Here is an 18,664-nt window from a genome sequence, read left to right on the forward strand (position 1 = left end):
TTTTATAAAGTCATAATTTCGATTTAGCATGCCATAAATCCGAAATTACATGCCATAATTATGAATTTTAAGTGATAATTTCGACTTAATATGTCACATTTTGACTTTTTATGTCATGATTATGAATTTTAAATTATAATTTCGACTTTGTCACATTTTGACTTTTTTGTGTCATAATTATGATTTTTAAGTCATAATTTCGACTTAATATGTCACATTTTGACTTTTTATGTCATGATTATTAATTTTAAGTCATAATTTCGACTTAGTATGTCACATTTTGACTTTTTATGTCATAATTATGAATTTTAAGGCATAATTTCGATTTAGTATGTCACATTTTGACTTTTTGTGTCATAATTATGATTTTTAAGTCATAATTTCGACTTAGTATGTCACATTTTGACTTTTTGTGTCATAATTATGATTTTTAAGTCATAATTTCGACTTAGTATGTCACATTTTGACTTTTTGTCATAATTATGATTTTTAAGTTATACTTTTGACTTTTTGTCATGATTATGAATTTTAAGTCATAATTTCGACTTAGTATGTCACATTTTGACTTTTTATGTCATAATTATGAATTTTAAGTCATAATTTCGATTTAGTATGTCACATTTTGACTTTTTGTGTCATAATTGATTTTTAAGTCATAATTTCGACTTAGTATGTCACATTTTGACTTTTTGTTTCATAATTATGATTTTTAAGTTATAATTTCTACTTTTTATGTCATGATTATGAATTTTAAGTCATAATTTCGACTTAGTATGTCACATTTTGACTTTTTATGTCAAAATTATGATTTTTAAGTTATACTTTCAACTTTTTATGTCATGAAATTGAATTTTAAGTCATAATTTCGACTTTTTATGCCATGATTATGAATTTTAAGTCATAATTTCGATTTAGTATGTCACATTTGGACTTTTTATGTCATAATTATGATTTTTACGTTATAATTTCGACTTTTTGTCATGATTATAACCTATATTAGCTTTTTTTTTCTTATGTGGAAAAAAATGGGCTTCCATACGGGTTCAGTTTCTTCTTGTTCAAAGTATCTTGTATTTTATTATATTTAATTTAATTGAGTGTTGTTGTTTTTTTTTTTTGTTTTTTTTGTTTGTTTTGTGTGTGTATTACTGACACTTTATTGCTCTGTCAATGTTGTTTCTATTATTTCAATAAAAAACATTATCTCAATAAAATATCCAATGAAGTACGCTGAAATGGAATTGAAATTACAGAATAAAAGTAGTAAAATAGTAGTAGCCTAGTAGTAAAGCATACTAAAAATATCCCAAATATAGGAAATACTTCAGCATATAACATTGAACATGACCTATAGTATTTTAAGTTCAAGATTAATGCATGTGGAGATTTACATTTTGTTATTGGAGTCATTATATGTGCTATTTTTCTTATGAACACAATGTAATCTTCCTGAGGTATTTTCGGTATTGGTCAGAAATGTATTTGTTTCTGTAATTGTGTAATAAGGTTCTAAAATTTATATTCTAAACACTTTATGATATAGATATAACCTGAAAAAATATCAGGCTTATGATAGTTTGTTGGAGGGAAGGGGTTAAATAATAAGAGAAGACTGATGATGTCTGCTGGAAAGTGTTTATATTTTGATAACAGTCCAAGATTTTAAATATTATTTATTTTATTATTATTATTATTTGATTAACGTGCACTGATGAATCATGCAAAATAAGACAAGAAAGTCAAGAAAAAAAGTACTAAATTAATACATGTAACCAATCGCAGTAGCGTCTGGAGGTCACATGACTCCACGCGGAAGAGACTCTCGAGTGGCATTTCTTCCATTCATTAAAAATGTCTTTGCGTGAAATTCATGAACTGCATTCCGATTCAGAGAGGTCCCTAAGTTCACTTGACTTTGACAGTTTTCAAAGGTTCACTTGATATTTAAAATGTCCTACAACGCTAACATAGCTAGACGAATTATGACCGTTGTGAAAAATAAATGCACTTCAGCATACTTCGAAAAAGAGTAGCCTACTTATTACGGCAACTGTGAACCATGTAATGTTTTTGAACATTTAATTGAATGTCATTGCAATTAAATGAAAATGTATTGTAATGTAAATGTATATTAAATGGAATTAGCTGAATTTTAGTTGGACTTAAGTACAACTTTATATGTAATTTCATAATAACTTTTATTGTCTTTGAATAAATTGATAAGGATTTATGGTAAACAAATGTACTTTATTGTCACTAAAGGTTGTATGTCATGTAGCTATTATATGTAATTACACATTTTAATGATGAAGTTGCTGTGTAGTGCATTTAAAATATATGAACTTTAAGTCATTTGGAATAACTCATTAACAGTTATAATCAAATATTCTACATGTGCTTTAGTATGTAGGCGAAATCAGACACATCAGGCACGGCACACATTCAGTATTTTATTGTTAACATTCTCCATAATAATATCATCATATTACAAAACACAAGAAAAATACAAAAAAAAAGATAATACTGTAATCTGACTCGGCTGCATTTGAAACAATGTACAGAGGACAATGGGAGGAATGATGAAATCAGAGAAGGACAAAGAAATGCAATGTGAATGAGATTCTTAGAATAGAGCAGGTTAGTCAGAGGTGATGAAAGAGTGTCATCCATGATTGAATCTGTACAGAAATGTAGAGAGTACTGGCCACTTTGAGTGAGAAGAACCTCACAAAAACTGCACCACAGAGAATGGAGTTTATCAGCAAGAAGTTTCAAGGGTGGCAAACTGCATCAATACAAACTCACACACTTTTACACATTCTTTCTATCTTTGGTTTGCAGCCTGTGAATGTTCAGAATCTGTGTGACAACAAACATGCTACAACTTTATTCGGTATGTGTTTGCTCAGTGTTACGAATAATAATAAATATGGGTTTAATATCATAAATTGGGGAATCACTTAAAGGTAGAGGTTTTCCTGCCCCCTCAAAAAAAACAAACAAAAAAAAAAAACTTGTGTTGCCATGGAGAGTATATCACATCAGTGTACCGCATGGTTTTCCTTTGGTTTACACACTGTCTGTGTTAGAAAGTTTGTAACATTTGGCACAATAGCCATATTTAAAGGTGCACTCAGTCATTTTTTGTTTATAATGCGTTAGCTAATATGGCAGTCGTCTTGGGTTTATACTGACACTTTAGTGCAATGCAATGAGGAAAACATACTGAGTGCACTTTTAAATGACATAAAACATGGAAGGAAGTGTTTATAGAAGTAAAAAAAAAAAAAAAGGCCCATGGGTCCCACTGTACAGTACTGGTCACATTTACCGTTGTTTGGCAAATTTTTATGGGCATATTGAACATATTGAGCATATTTGTCACGTTGACAAACACAAGTCTGCTTGATTTAAAAGTGACTTCTGTGTGAGCATATTTCTTCATACATCAACAGACAATGGAGCTATTACAAAATTCCGTTAGTGTGAAAGCACCTTAAGTTGGTATTTAAATGTACTTCAGTTGTGGCTGAAAACAATGTAGATGCATAGTTATACTCTGGAAAGTATGGAAGCTTGTTTCCACCACAGAATATTCACAATTGCTTGTTTATATCTCATAATAGAGTGCAGCAGTCGGGTCCTGGAAGTAAAAACTCCATTCATTTTCTCCAGAGGGAAATTGATTTTGAACGATAACTCATAAACCTTTAAAGACAGACCTACTGTGAGCTATGAGGTTGTTAATCAAAGGTATTTGATTCCGTAGAAGTCTGCATTATTTCAACTTGGTTTTAAAATAACTGTTTAACAGTGGAATTCGTGGTGAAAAACTACATTACCCACAATGCTGTACAGAAAATTCCACTAATCAAAGCAAAACATGCCAATAGAGCTCTTTACACTCTAAAAATACTTAAATATATATATATATACTTTATATATATTTATCAAAACTACTCATTTACTCATAGTAAATGAGTAGTTTTATATTTCTTTATTGTTTTTAATTTGAATATGCTGTTTGCAATGCTTCATGGGATTGTAGTTCTTTCTGTCACTAAAGCTGTAAAGTACACAGTCTTATAACTTTGCATTTTTGTCTTACTTTCAAACACTTTTGTGCTTAAAATTAAAGTTTGTAATGTTATCATTCACCTCGTAGCTGGTTGGCTTGGTTCATGGCTTATAATGCTTTAACAAAGACTTTTTTTAAAATTCCTATGAGAATGAATGGAAAAAATACTTCGGGAATCAGCGCCGCTATACTGAGAAAGCTTTATAACTTGCAACTGTGAGTTAAAAAAGAGATTGTGAGATATAAACTCACAATTCAGACTTTTTTCTGAGTTCATATCTTACATTTCTGCCTTTATTTCTCGCAATTCCGAGTTTTTAAAAAAGTCAGAATTGTAAGATATAAACTTGTAATTGTGAGGGGAAAAAAGACAGAAATACAAGTTTATATCCCACAATTCTGACTCATTTTCCTCAGGATTGTCAAATGTAAACGTATAAAGTCCGAAATGCAAGAAATAAACTCACAATTGTGAGACAAAAAGTGTTTTTAAAATGAAAAAGAGAAAAAAAAAAAAAAAAGGCATGAAAAAGAGCAAACGATGGCAAAAGAAGGCACTATTTAAAGGGGCAGGTCACCTAAAATAAGTGTTCTTTAATCATGTTGTCCACAACCCATACAGCTTTTTTATTTAGGACATCAAAGGAAACGTTTAGCATAATGTCTGAGCTGCTCTCTTCCATACAATAAAAATAGCTCCAGAATGCACAAAAATGCACCATAAAAGAAGTCCGCACGACATGAGCACTTTATTTCAAGTCGTACAACAGCTTCACCATTGGCTTTGATTCTATAGGCAAGAGCAGTTTGGACGTCTTGCTATAAATAACTCCAAGAAAGTCATAGAGGTTTGGAACAACATCAGTAAATGATATTGATTTTAAGTGACCTGCTCCTGTAAGCATACGTCAGTAGAGGCAGCATTCCTCTGTTTGGCACTTGTGACCGACGTGCCTGTGTTCGTGTGATGACTGTTACTGTATGTGTGTGTTTGTCTGTACTCTGTAGTGTACAAAGCGATTATCTGTTCGTAAAACTGGTTCTGTTCCTCTGTTCTGCTTCAGGAGAGTCTTTGTGTTTTTGAGCATTTCTCCATCCTGTCCTCTCAGGAAGTCACTCTGTTTTAGAGTGGTTGTTGTTATATTTGGCGTGACCATTCTGAGCTGGTCCGTTTTTCTTTATCTCTCCATTTTTCATCTCCTCTTCCTCCTCTGATTCATCCGTCTCATCTCTATCAGACCTCTCATCTTCTACTGACGACTGTTGAGTAAGAACAGAAGAGAATCACTTCTTCAAATAAATACACTGAGACAGAAAGACAACTGATTTAAAGGGATAGTTTAAGTACACTTAAGTGACCTTTTATTTAAAGAAGTACACTTATTATTAAGTGCTTGATTATAATTTTATTCAATATTACATTTAAAGTTAATATATTTGAAACATACTAAATTCCTGCTACATCATTACAAATGTATTTAAATACATGGCAGACTAGTTTCTGTAACATGTATGTCTTGTTTAGGCCTTGTTTTCAGTGTGTTTTGGACTTTGTCTTCCTTGACCCAGTTTCTCAGTTTGTTTGATTAACAATCCCTGTTGTTTAATTAATTAACTAACTCATCAATTCCCTTTGTTTGCTCTGTTCATAAATACCTCTTCCTCTGTTCATCTTCGTTTGAAAGAGTGTTTGGTTGTTTTTAGAGATCGTTCCTGTGTACTACTTTTGATATGAAACAAAGTCTCAAATTTCAATTTTTGCAATTTTGAAAGAAATTTAAACAAATAGCATTCTGTGGCTCTTTAATGTGTCGTGACAGATCGCTGTAGCACCACAGTTCAAGCGGCTCGTGAACCGATCATCTCTTTCTACTAGTTAATTTATAGCATCAAATAAACATGAATGAACATCAGAAGGAACGTTGCTTGTCCGTGAATCTATTGGTTAGATCGCCTGTCAATCAAACTCCCGGCGAAGCATCAGTTGTGCTCATTATTGCAAAAAAATGATGTCTATGAAAAATTTCAGTCAGGATTCAGGCCTCATCATAGCACAGAAACTGCACTTTACAAATGACTTACTTCTAGCTTCTGACCAAGGCTGTATCTCAATACTAGTGTTACTTGATCTCAGTGCTGCGTTCGACACTATAGATCATGAAATACTCCTAGATCGACTACAAAATTACACTGGTATTCAGGGCCAGGCATTAACGTGGTTTAGATCATACCTATCAGACCGTCACAATTTTGTTTATTTAAACAGGGATAAGTCTAAGATAATATCAGTAAATTATGGAGTGCCTCAAGGATCTGTGTTAGGCCCTCTGCTATTTTCAATATATATGCTACCACTCGGCAATATTATAAGAAAACATGGAATTAGTTTCCACTTCTATGCTGATCGTACTCAATTATATATTTCATCATGACCAGACAAAATCTCTAAATTATCCAAGTTGACAGAGTGTGTTAAAGATATACATTTTTGATGACCAATAATTCTCTTCTATTAAATTCAGATAAGACTGAAGTATTACTTATTGGACCAAAAACCTGTACACAGAATCTCTCAGACTACAATTTGCATTTAGAAGGACGTACTGTTACTCCATCCTCAACAGTTAAAGACCTGGGTGTTATATTAGACAGCAACTTGTCCTTCGAAAATAATTTTTCATACAGTATGTTACAAAAACAGCCTTCTTCCACCTCAGAAACATCGCTAAGCTACGGTACATGTTATCTGTTTCTAATGCAGAAAAGTTAGTTCATGCATTCATGACCTCTAGACTAAAATTACTGCAATACATTACAAGTTAGTTGTCCTGTATCTTCAATAAACAAACTACAATTAGTCCAAAATGCAGCTGCTAGAGTTCTTACCAGGTCAATAAAATACGATCATGTATCACCAATTTTATCATCTCTACACTGGTTACCCATTAAGTTCCGTATCGATTATAAAGTATTGCTAATGACCTATAAGGCCCTTAACGGTTTAGCTCCTGTGTACTTAACCGATCTTCTATCGCCCTACAATCCTTCACGCTCTTTAAGATCACAAAACTTCTGGTTGTACCAAGGATATCTAAGTCCACTAAAGGAGGGAGAGCGTTTTCACATTTGGCTCCTAAACTCTGGAATAGCCTTCCTGATAACGTTCGGAGCTCAGACTCGCTCACCCAGATTAAATCTAGATTAAAGATCTCTTTAGCCAAGCATTCACATAATGCATCTCATATCCATGTACTCCAGTGTAAGATCAACAGAGATACTTTGATCTCCTGAGATATGGACAGCACAAACGCATACAGCCATTTGTCTCCACACCCCTCAGCGTGAAGTTGCGGGAAGGCTTCTTTCCATCCTGTCCTTCCTTCACATTTGCTCTTCTCCCCCACTTCCTTCCCTTTACACATTCTTCCCATCACTCAGTTCACTTAAAAAGATTATATACAAATTATAATGTTCTGTCAATGCAAATGAATCATGTTTGGTATCGTTTGAAATGTCTCAGTGCAACTGGTACAATGGTCTCGTCTACATAGAAGTAAACCAAAGGTATTAAAGGTTTTAAGAGTTTTAGAGATACTTTGGTTGCAACCATGGGTGTGCCTCTTTCCCAGGGTCTTTCATCTAAATTACCTCCTGTTCCACAGCAAGGTGCGGACCCCTGAGGTCTGTGACCCTAGTCAATGCAAATTCTGATTGTTAGTTCATGCCCCACATCGGGGGATGTTTTGGTTGGTCTGAGTATTTAAAGAAATGTTGCAAAAGGCTCGGGGCGCCTCTGTATTCAGATGGAGCCCATACTGCTGAGTGTCTGGACACTCAGCAGTATGCATGTCAGGTATGCATCTTACTCTATTTCTGAGCATTTGATGTTTTGTATTAATCATCTTTGAATTGATTATGTAATTGGCATGATACATTTACCTGACTAATAAATTGTCACATTTGACTTTATTCTGATTTACTCTGAAATTATTGACTTTAGTACATTCCGATGTATCCATTGTTACCGCAAATCTGCGTCAGGTTAGTAACGGACTAAAGTCCAGTTGAGTGGAGCATAGGGCACACTAACTGTGATTTTAGAGCTCCGACTAATGCTTGGCATTAGTTCAAGTGTACTTAAGACTGTAAAGGCTAAAAATGGAATTTCCGTTTAGGCAACAAATGTTGATCGACCAACCTAAATAGGGTGAGCCTTACCTCTGTTTATTGTAACGTTACTCTAGCTAAGTGTACATGGTAAAACCATGGCATAACCAAACCAAAGCTATTATAAGAGAAGTAATATTGGTCGACTTCCCTGTAAATAGTGGTTATGACCTCTGACTAGAGTTAGTGTTACTTTAATTCAAGAGTATACAGATCTAAGGGTACTACACAAATACTTTTAGACAGAGCAAGCATGAAAGCGGCCTTCTAAATAGTATAGTCAATTACCTCTGTCTAGTGACCAAGACTGGCGAGTTTGTGATCGTGGGCCCGCATATTAATGAATGGCCAGTGCGAGGACCCTGTGCGACACTGAGAACCGAATGAACGAGAACAATAAGAGTAAAGAGTTAAATAGAATATTCAAATGTAAAGCCAAATTATTATACAAATGACCAATAATCAACTGACATTTTAAACTAAATTCGAGGTCATGATAACATGGAGTCAGATAAAAGATTATTTGGAATTAAACTACTTTGCCACGCTGAAAAGACGGAACGCGCAAGAAACCTTCCCCGTCCTGTGGGAAACCGCCATTGGGCCGATTGGGCGGGCCTTACACCAGTTATATCAGATCAATTGCACGATTATCTTTGCTTAATGTTATGAACAGCAGCTACGCTAATTATTCTCCATTTGCTTTTCTGTTTTATCTCCGGATTACCATCCCGAGGTGACTAGAGAGTACATCAGCTCCAGTTGGATCCAGCCTTTTATGAAGACTTCAGGGGCCGTATTCACAAAACATTTTATCTTACCACTAAGAGTTCTCCTAAATAGCAGTAAAAGTTCTTAGCTAAGAGTTTTCTCTTAAAACCTATTCACAAAGCTGCTGAGACAAACTTTTACTAAGGAATAGACTGAAGTCTTAAGCTAAGAGTAATGGCGGGGTTGACCTCGTTGCTATGGAGTATACACACAGTGATTGGCTGATGGGGAGGAGTCAGCGATTTAATCATAGAAATATTGTAGAATGAGGTGTCATGTTTCCATATTAAAATAAGGGTTTTTAAATACAAATGTTGCCATATTCAAACAAATATTTTTTTAATTAAAATGTTGCCATATTCAAATAAAGGTTTTAAAATGTAGGCTAAGTGTCACTAATTAAACTAATATAGTTAATTGTCCACCTCTTGGATGTCTGCATCTCAAGAGAATGCGAAATGCAAGCGACAAATTATGTTTTATAAACAAAGTTTGGGAGAAACATTCAAATGGTCTTTCTAATCAGCTCGAGAGGAGGAATACACAGACGAGAGCCGACTCGCTTATAGTTACTTTGACAGTTTTCTGTATCCCTCTGCCACCCCACTCTTCACTCTCGGAGAACGGGAAGAACTTTGGGTTTGGGCTAAATTCTAAGCTCAGAGCCCTCGATCCCCTTGGACATCACACCAAATATGCTTATTTTTATTATTATTATTTTTTTTTTTACTCTATCCAATCATTTGTAAGTGTGAACTCATGAAAACCACTGCCACAGGTAATCGGACAATATTTATTTATTTGTTAAAGATTTTTTTTTTTTTTTGGTGTCTCATCGTAGATTCAAATCTATAAATCAAAATATATTGCATTTATGAAGAAAAAGTTCAGCACCTAAGGCTCTATCGCTATTGTCTCAATGGTGTTCAGTGTCTTTGGGTGGATTAGGACTGTTTGTGATTTGGTCTTAGTGACTTAGGAGTCCTCTTGACTACTCCTAACGTTTCACAGATTTAGGAGCTAGTTTTAACGCTAAAATGTTTTGTGAAATACTCTTAGAGCAAAAATTTAGGACTCCTAAAATTAGGACTGACACGCCCATTATTTTTAAGAGTTTCTCCTAAATCGGCAAGTAAGGAGCTACTTTTAGCCTTAAGATGTTTTGTGAATACGGCCCCAGATGCCTCAACACCAGTGAAGAGACGACCTCAACCCCTGCGAGGACTTCAGATGATTCAACTCTGGATCAACATACAATATTCCAAATTTTGATATGTAATTTGCTATGTAAAAGTATGCTAAAGTGTACAATAAATGTAAAATTCAACTTTAAGTTATCTTTTTTAACTTTAACTCTCTTTATCACTATATTTACAACTATAGGGTGAGAAAGAGAAATAAATAAAACAGAGATTGAAAACTTCCCTACATAAACATTTCCCTTCATAATCACAGACAAATGCTCCTACATTATAATTATTTAAATTCTAATAATGATGATGATAAAAATCAGGAGAAATCCAGCCGTATTTGGTCAATAAAGTGTTTCAGCTGTGCTGAGGCCAAAAAACTAACAGTTATGATCCAAAACACCATTCTTAATTATATAATTAACTTATGTAATAGATATATTTAAATTCAAATGCATTTGTGTTTTTTTTCTACCTAAACTTACAAAAACAAAATTCCTCTAGTTTTCGTGAACAGGTGCTGCTTGAACCATTTGGGGGTTCTATTATCTTTAGAGACTAGGTTTGCTGGAGCTCACAGTCGGGGGTAATTTCCTCTACTGTCTTTAGATGCTTTGGTTAAGCGGTCACCTCTGAGTAACACCTTTAAGGACTGCCCACTGAATGCCTATAAAATACAATGCATGCCTGCCTCAGCTGGATTTGATGACTGCAAATCGTTCAACAACACTGCATGTTCTCAATAAAGAATACTGCTCAAGGGTCCCAAAAATGTAGTCACCCTGGTACAATCTTACACTATTCCCATGAGATAAAATGGAAACACTGTTCATCTGTTACTGATAAGAAGTGTAAAAGTGAATATGAATTCACACAGACGTACGTTACTGCTCAAGAAGCTGAAGGCCAAGCGTATGATCAGTGCGGCCCAGAAGATGTGCAGACACAGCAGAACCAGCAGCAGCCCGTTAAAGAAGTAATATCCGAAGAAAGGAGGGTACACGGTCACGGGATACACCCACGTACAGTACATGATCCTGTGAGAAAGACAGAAACACATGAGTTACATGCAGGGCTTGACATGAAGTTTTTTTGCTCACCAGCCACTGTGGATTGTGGTTTTCCAGTAGCCACTCAGCATTTTCACTGGCCACAATTTTGTTGTTGGGAAATTACATTTTATTAGGAATGTAACAATACACTTAGCTCATGAGACAAGATGATACACGAGAACGAGATGATATTTTAACACTATTTTTAAGAAATCTTCAATGTCGGAATATATGACTGAAAAAATTGTCTTTTATTTAAAATGCTAAACAATGCAGGTGCATTTTGAAATGTTTTAACTAATCTAGGGCTGTCACTAATGACTATTTTGGTAATCAAGTAATCGGTCAATTAATTTGACGATTAATCATTAATCAGATTTTTTTTTGCGTGTGGTAATAAAAATAGACCTAAATGAAAATGACTTCAAATGCATATATAATAACAATGAGGCGGTAATAATTGGTTCAATAAAGTATCAAAAGCAAGTAATCATTTGGTTTTTTGAACAACACATTGTTACAATATGTGTGGAGAGAAACAAAGTGAGAGACAGATGAGATGTGTACCGGAAAGGGAAGATGATGAGGCGTGTGACGATGAAGATCGCAGCAAACAGGATGAAGATGTAGTTGCATGCGTTCTTCCATCTCGCGTAGTTAAACATCTTAGCTGACTGAGAGAGACAGAGAAAGATGATATGATATGAGGGAGAGAAACTGATGTGTACAGAAGACAGAGAGAGAGAGAGAGAGAGAGAGACGGAAATGGTTTTTCCACTGATATACATCATGTCATGTCATTTTGCATCCAAATTCACATCATCTGTACTGTATCGATTACAGCACACCTATGTAAGGTCTCATTCTGTGGTCGCGTGAAAAAGAATGCAGCAGCTGGACACTTGGTGCTATAACAGCAAAAAAAAAAAAAACATGAAAATGGCTATAACTACTTTAGCATTAGTCTGATTGACTTGAAAATTGGCATGCAGTGTCTTCGTCCTTTTTGACATATGTCAAAAAGCATGTCCGCCATCGGCCAATGAATTTTGAGCAGCTATCAGACAAGGTTAACGGAGGCTGATCGGAACGAAACTCGTTGGGCCTGTGAGAAATTTGAAAGAAATTGGCCACCGGGGGGCGCCTTTGCATTTTTTCATGTGCATAAAGGATTGTGTATCACACAATTTTTCGCACACACGCCCACGACATTCGTACCACATGGTTTTTTTGGCTCAACCTCAATAACTGTTAAAAAGCTTTATAAACTAAATTTCCTATGGTAAATTGACTGTATTGGCTGTAAATGGTCTTTTCCATCTATGATTGAGATGGTTGCAGGCTTGCTAAATAAAACATTATACCTTTTTACGCAACTGCTTAAAGGGTTAGTTCACCAAAAAATGAAAATTCTGTCATTTATTACTCACCCTCATGCCGTTCCACACCCGTAAGACCTTCGTTAATCTTCGGAACACAAATTAAGATATTTTAGTTGAAATCCGTTGGCTCCGTGAGGCCTGCATAGGGAGCAATGACATTTTTGTCTCTCAATATCCATAAAGGTACTAAAAACATATTTAAATCGGTTCATGCGAGTACAGTGGTTCAATATTAATATTATAAAGCAACGAGAATATTTTTGGTGCGCCAAAAAACTAAACAAAATATCAACTTATTTAGTGACGGACAATTTCAAAACACTGCTTCATGAAGCATCGGAGCGTTTTGAATCAGCGTATCGAATCATGATTCGAATCGTGTGTCAAACTGCAAACGGCCGAAATCACGTGACTTTGGCGATTTGATACGCTGATTCATAACGCTCTGAAGCTTCCTGAAGCAGTGTTTTGAAATTGGCCATCACTTTATAAGTCGTTATTATTATTTTTTTTTTGGCGCACCAAAAATATTCTCATCGCTTTATAATATTAATATTGAACCACTGTACTCACATAAACCGATTTAAATATGTTTTTAGTACATTAATGGATCTTGAGAGAGGAAATGTCATTGCTCCCTATGCAGGCCTCACGGAGCCATCGGATTTCAACTAAAATATCTTAATTTGTGTTCCGAAGATGAACGAAGGTCTTACGGGTGTGGATCGGCATGAGGGTGAGTAATAAATGACAGAATTTTCATTTTTGGGTGAACTAACCCTTTAAAGGCCTTAAAGAGCTTGAACCCCGATATATTATTCTGAAATATTATTGCAATTTAAAAAAGCTGTTTCCTAATTGAATATATTGTAAAGTGTAATCTATTCCTGTGATCAAAGCTGAATTTTCAGCATCATTACTCCAGTCTTCAGTGTCACATGATCCTTCATAAATCATCCTAATGTGCTGATTTGCCTAGATTTTTACTAATATACACAACATCTATCCTTGTCCACTCTTGACAATTTCACACAGACGTCCCATTGTGCCTCTGTCCCTGGTTGTTGTTCTCACCTCTAGTAGATAGTCAGCTGAATCGTGCATGAACATGATGAGAGTTCCTGCTCTGATGTAATTAACACACCAGGAGAAACTGATCAGCATGATGGTGGCCACATGATGAATGATCTGCTCTTTAAAGTCCTGGAAGAGAGTGTAAGATAACGCTGATATCATTATATCATTATGAGATGTTCATACTACGCCTCTCATTTTAATGTGATTCATTAGAAAACAATGCAAAAAAAAAAAAAAAAAAAACTCAATCATGATCCCTGCCTCACTAGCTCATATTACACACAGCTAATGTGTTTAAATGCAGTATATTTGTTATATTTGTATATTCCTTTCCCATGAGGTCCTGTTCTAATGTTAGTCAAGATACCTGTCATAATTTAGTTTATAGTGATAATTTTCCACCTTCCTTGTGAGGCTGTATTTTGCTGCTGTGCCTTTGAGAACAGTTTGTGTGAATTTTAACATATATGAATACTATAAATTCAAAGGTGCTGACTATAAGTCCACAGCACATTTTTAAATGCCCTGTGGAAGTAAAATAATGACAAATGTCTTTGAGTTGCAACTGACAAAATGATGCATTGCATTGCAATTCAACATGATTGTATATTTAAATATTTAGAATAATACAAATTATATTTAGAAATTCAACAATCAATATTCACATTCCAAAGTTTATTTTCAAAACATTCAGTATTAAAAAAAATATATAATAATAATAATACCACCTGTAATATTCAACAGGCAATTTTCGGTTCATTTTATTTTTGCTTTATAAATTTACTTCCACAAATTCAGGTTTAAATGTTCATGTGTATAAATGTTTTCATCTTTCTGATGTCAGGGAGTTCCAGAAGAATAAAACATTGTTGCAGCAACATGGAAACATATTCTAAACATCTGTCATCAACCTCACCGCAAAAACAAAACAGCCTGCAGTGATTCCCATAAACTGCTGCTTTGAATACTGTGCTGCTCAAAAAATAAAGTTCACATTAACTAGATGTTTGAATAAAACGATTCATTGAGATGCAAAGATGAGGTTTGCAGTGTGATATGATGATGATGGGATGACTGATGGCAGACTTACTTTACGTTTGACATCAGATGCCACACTGAAAAGAAGTGAGGTGTAGAAACTCAGTTCCAGCATGTAGTACCAGTACTGAGACGGCAGGAGGGTCTGAATGAGAGAGGTACAGCAATCTGACATTTGATGACATGAGCTTTACAAATAATGTGTCAATTATTCTAAGCTAATTGCTTCAGTCTATCAAGTTCTATCAAGTTTACGGTATAATTTATTATATTATATTTTTCCCCTGGAAATTCAACTACAAAATGTTTAATATATTACATTACATGTGATTATTTCTTTGATAATCTAGTCAACTAAATACTTAGATATGGATTATTACAGGATTTAAATTATACAAATAAAAGGTAATTCTCCTTTTGACTATTTCCCTTGTGCAAAAGAAGTGTGCTTAACTGTATTAAATGTGCACTTGTAAAAACTGTACAAGTAATATAATATTAATGAAATATAAGGCCACTTAAGTGCACTTAAAGAGAGTACACTTACATGAATATGTTTCTTAACACACTTAAATGCATTTTTAAAAAGAGCACTTTGTAATAATGTCAAACTAAAAGATTTACTTACAGTACATTTTAAATATGTTTTAAAGGTGCCCTAGAATTAAAAATTGAATTTATCTTGGCATAGTTAAATAACAAGAGTTCAGTACATGGAAATGACATACAGTGAGTCTCAAACTCCATTGTTTCCTCCTTCTTATATAAATCTCATTTGTTTAAAAGACCTCCGACGAACAGGCGAATCTCAACATAACACCGACTGTTACGTAACAGTCGGGGTGTACACCCCCAATATTTGCATATGCCAGCCAATGTTCAAGCATTAGACAAGGGCAGAACATCTGGATGTGCACAGCTGAATCATCAGACTAGGTAAGCAAGCAAGAACAATAGCGAAAAATGGCAGATGGACCAATAATAACTGATATGATCCATGATAACATGATATTTTTAGTGATATTTGTAAATTGTCTTTCTAAATGTTTCGTTAGCATGTTGCTAATGTACTGTTAAATGTGGTTAAAGTTTCTTACTGTATTCATGGAGACAAGACTGTCGTTATTTTCATTTTTTAAACACTTGCAGTCTGTATAATTCATAAACACAACTTCATTCTTTATAAATCTCTCCAACAGTGTGTAATGTTAGCTTTAGCCACGGAGCACCATCAAACTCATTCAGAATCAAATGTAAACATCCAAATAAATACCATACTTACGCGATTAGACATGCTGCATGACGAACACTTTGTAAAGAACAATTTTGAGGGTTATATTAGCTGTGTGAACTTTGTTTATGCTGTTAAAGGCAAGCGTGAGCTCCGTGGGCGGGGAGCATGAGCATTTAAAGGGGCCGCAGCCTAAATCGACTCATATTTAATGATGCCCCAAAATAGGCAGTTAAAAAAATTAATTAAAAAAAAATCTATGGGGTATTTTGAGCTGTAACTTCACAGACACATTCAGGGGACACCTTAGACTTATATTACATCTTTACACCTTTGATAATCTTTTGTCGTGCTTTAAAGAAGTACACTTATTTTGATGTGTTGACTAACATACTAAAGCACATGCATAGCACTTTTAACTGCAGTGTGTTATTCAATATTACATTTAAAGTTAATATATTTTAAATGTACTAAATTGCTGAAGTATGTTCTTTTAAATTATATTATTCTTTTAAAGTATATTTTTCCACAATAAGAGTAAAAAAATAAAAGTTTTACACAATAAATGTATGCAAAAGCAAACTACTTTTTCACAAGGGTTTCTCTCAAGTTATTTTGAACTTAATGGTTGCAAACAAAAAGATCAAAAGCTCCTATTCAAAGCTAGCTGGCTATGGAAATGCTTGGTTCTTATCCCCTAAATTTGCAGTATTTGCTCCAAGTTTGTTTCCAATTGTTATACGCGGTCTACAGTATATTCTGTTTGCTGGAAATGCCAAGGTGCCCTTTAGAAAATGAGCAGCTCTACATGATGTCTGTCTTTAGTGTGTCATGTTTTTAAAGGAGATATAACTCACCAGAGTGGGGAACCCTTTCCACATCTCCTCCAGATCATAAAACCAGGGTTTCTAGAGAAAGAGACAGAGAGGAAGGATTGTGTTATGCAATAAATCAGCACAGGAAATAAAATCAGAGGGTTAAAACAGGCTGAAAAAGCAAATGACTTACATCTATTAGTGCAACAAGACCACCAATGAAGGCGAGAAGATAAAAGGCGAATCTCCAGCTACAAAAGAACAAAAGGTTTAGTTAGTCAGTACGGTCCAGTAATTCACTGCTGGTAGATGCTGTAACTACACCATTATGGGGGCTTTTTTCCATTTATGGTCATTCAAAAGAAAAGCGGTGTATACATTTTCTTCAAGTAACATATAAGCACACATATTTCAGTATTTGGCTGCAATTTAAAGTAACCCTATTATGCTATTTTTTTGGAGGTCTCCTACAATAGGTTTACATGCATCCAAGGTCAAAAAACACCTCATTTTTCAAAGAGTCTGAAAAATATTCATTTGAACTATTTGTTCGCCCAGTCTCTTGTGATTGGTCTAACCGCTCTAATGCTTACAGTGCGTGTCAGAAACAAAACGCATATTGACATATTTGAATTTCAGCTCCGGATCTTCCTCAGCGCTTGATACACAGTGATGCGAACAGTAACAATGGTGTCGGTTTGTCCGTATCAATTCCAGTTCGAGTCCTCGTCCTTGTGAAGTACATCAAAGTGGATTCACAGCACTGAAAACAGTGTCTTCTCGACAACACGAACCAAACCAGGCCTCAGCTACAACTACAGTGTTTGAGGGCAGGTCAAAATAGATGTTGTTAGTTGTCATAGGCTGGCATTATGCAAATGTGTTACATTGTTATGTAGGTTTGTAACAGGAAGCGAGACTGGAATTACTGATGACTCGTTTCAGTGGTTCTTTTAGGAGATAATAACTGTTTTGTCGTGAACTTTGATCTTTAAAACTTTGCAGACCTTACATCCAAAAACAGCTATATTACATACTGCATGAAAGGTAATATTCGAAAAAGTGTTGATTATTAGATAAATATGAATAATTAATTGATTATTAAATGAATGGGTTTCGACTTCAGCTAAATGAAAATATTAATTTCTCAGTGTTTCTGTAAAAAAAATCACTTTCAGTCATCATTAAATTCTTTTCACCACTACTTGATCAGTGACATTATTCAGGGTGTTCCCGCACTTTCGAGATGAATGGGAATGCTACGTATAGAGAACCTCCTTGGTTACTGTGCTCATCCTGAATGCACCTTTTCTTTCCAATAGAGTTCAATGCATTAGGCTTTAAAACCTGAGCTGGGTGTGTCAGAAAAATATGCAGTGCTGTGGGCCTCCGAGACCAGGACTGAGAACCACCGCATTTGAAAGAGCCTTTAAAAGTTTTACTAAACATATGAATAATTGAATAAGTGCCAAACACCAGTGGGAACACTTCAGAAGAAGAGAGTTGCCTTATATGCAGAACTGACTTAAGCTTTTACACAGGCAACATCACGCACTTACAGAAACCACTTTTAATAAACCTCCATTTAATCTCACACATTAGCAGCTAAAGCATTGGAAATGGGCCAGTACTATAGAAAGTGCATGTGAAGAACAGTGTGCTGGTGTGTTTGTACCTGGCCTCACAAAACTTCTTGAGAAGGCTTGGTCTGTCTTGATTCCTGCGCCGCCTGAACCAGCGCTGGACCTGTCGCTCTGTCCACCCCGTCTGCTTGCACAGTTTCTCTATTGAACTCTGGATAGTAAAAACAAAATAATTGCCATTGTGGTAGTGTGGGGCAATTTGTGATTCATGTATAAGTGC

At 34.9% G+C, this 18,664-nt stretch overlaps 1 protein-coding gene across 1 annotated transcript in view; it reads right to left on the bottom strand.

Moving 5' to 3' along the window:
• Positions 1-2,430: 2,430 nt before the first annotated feature.
• Positions 2,431-18,664, bottom strand: part of cers2b (ceramide synthase 2b) — a 36,034-nt gene continuing 19,800 nt past the window's right edge. Inside the window, exons 4-11 of the mRNA XM_048152284.1 lie at positions 18,477-18,595; positions 16,995-17,052; positions 16,844-16,894; positions 14,808-14,900; positions 13,715-13,843; positions 11,826-11,932; positions 11,090-11,243; positions 2,431-5,338 (exon numbers count right to left, since the gene is read on the bottom strand). Of these exons, the coding sequence (XP_048008241.1) occupies positions 5,192-5,338; positions 11,090-11,243; positions 11,826-11,932; positions 13,715-13,843; positions 14,808-14,900; positions 16,844-16,894; positions 16,995-17,052; positions 18,477-18,595 (858 nt within the window). The 3' untranslated portion in view covers positions 2,431-5,191. The remainder of the gene's footprint in view (positions 5,339-11,089; positions 11,244-11,825; positions 11,933-13,714; positions 13,844-14,807; positions 14,901-16,843; positions 16,895-16,994; positions 17,053-18,476; positions 18,596-18,664) is intronic.

This window comes from Megalobrama amblycephala, linkage group LG13, assembly GCF_018812025.1.
Source record: "Megalobrama amblycephala isolate DHTTF-2021 linkage group LG13, ASM1881202v1, whole genome shotgun sequence".
In the NCBI taxonomy this organism is placed as follows: Eukaryota; Metazoa; Chordata; class Actinopteri; order Cypriniformes; family Xenocyprididae; genus Megalobrama; species Megalobrama amblycephala.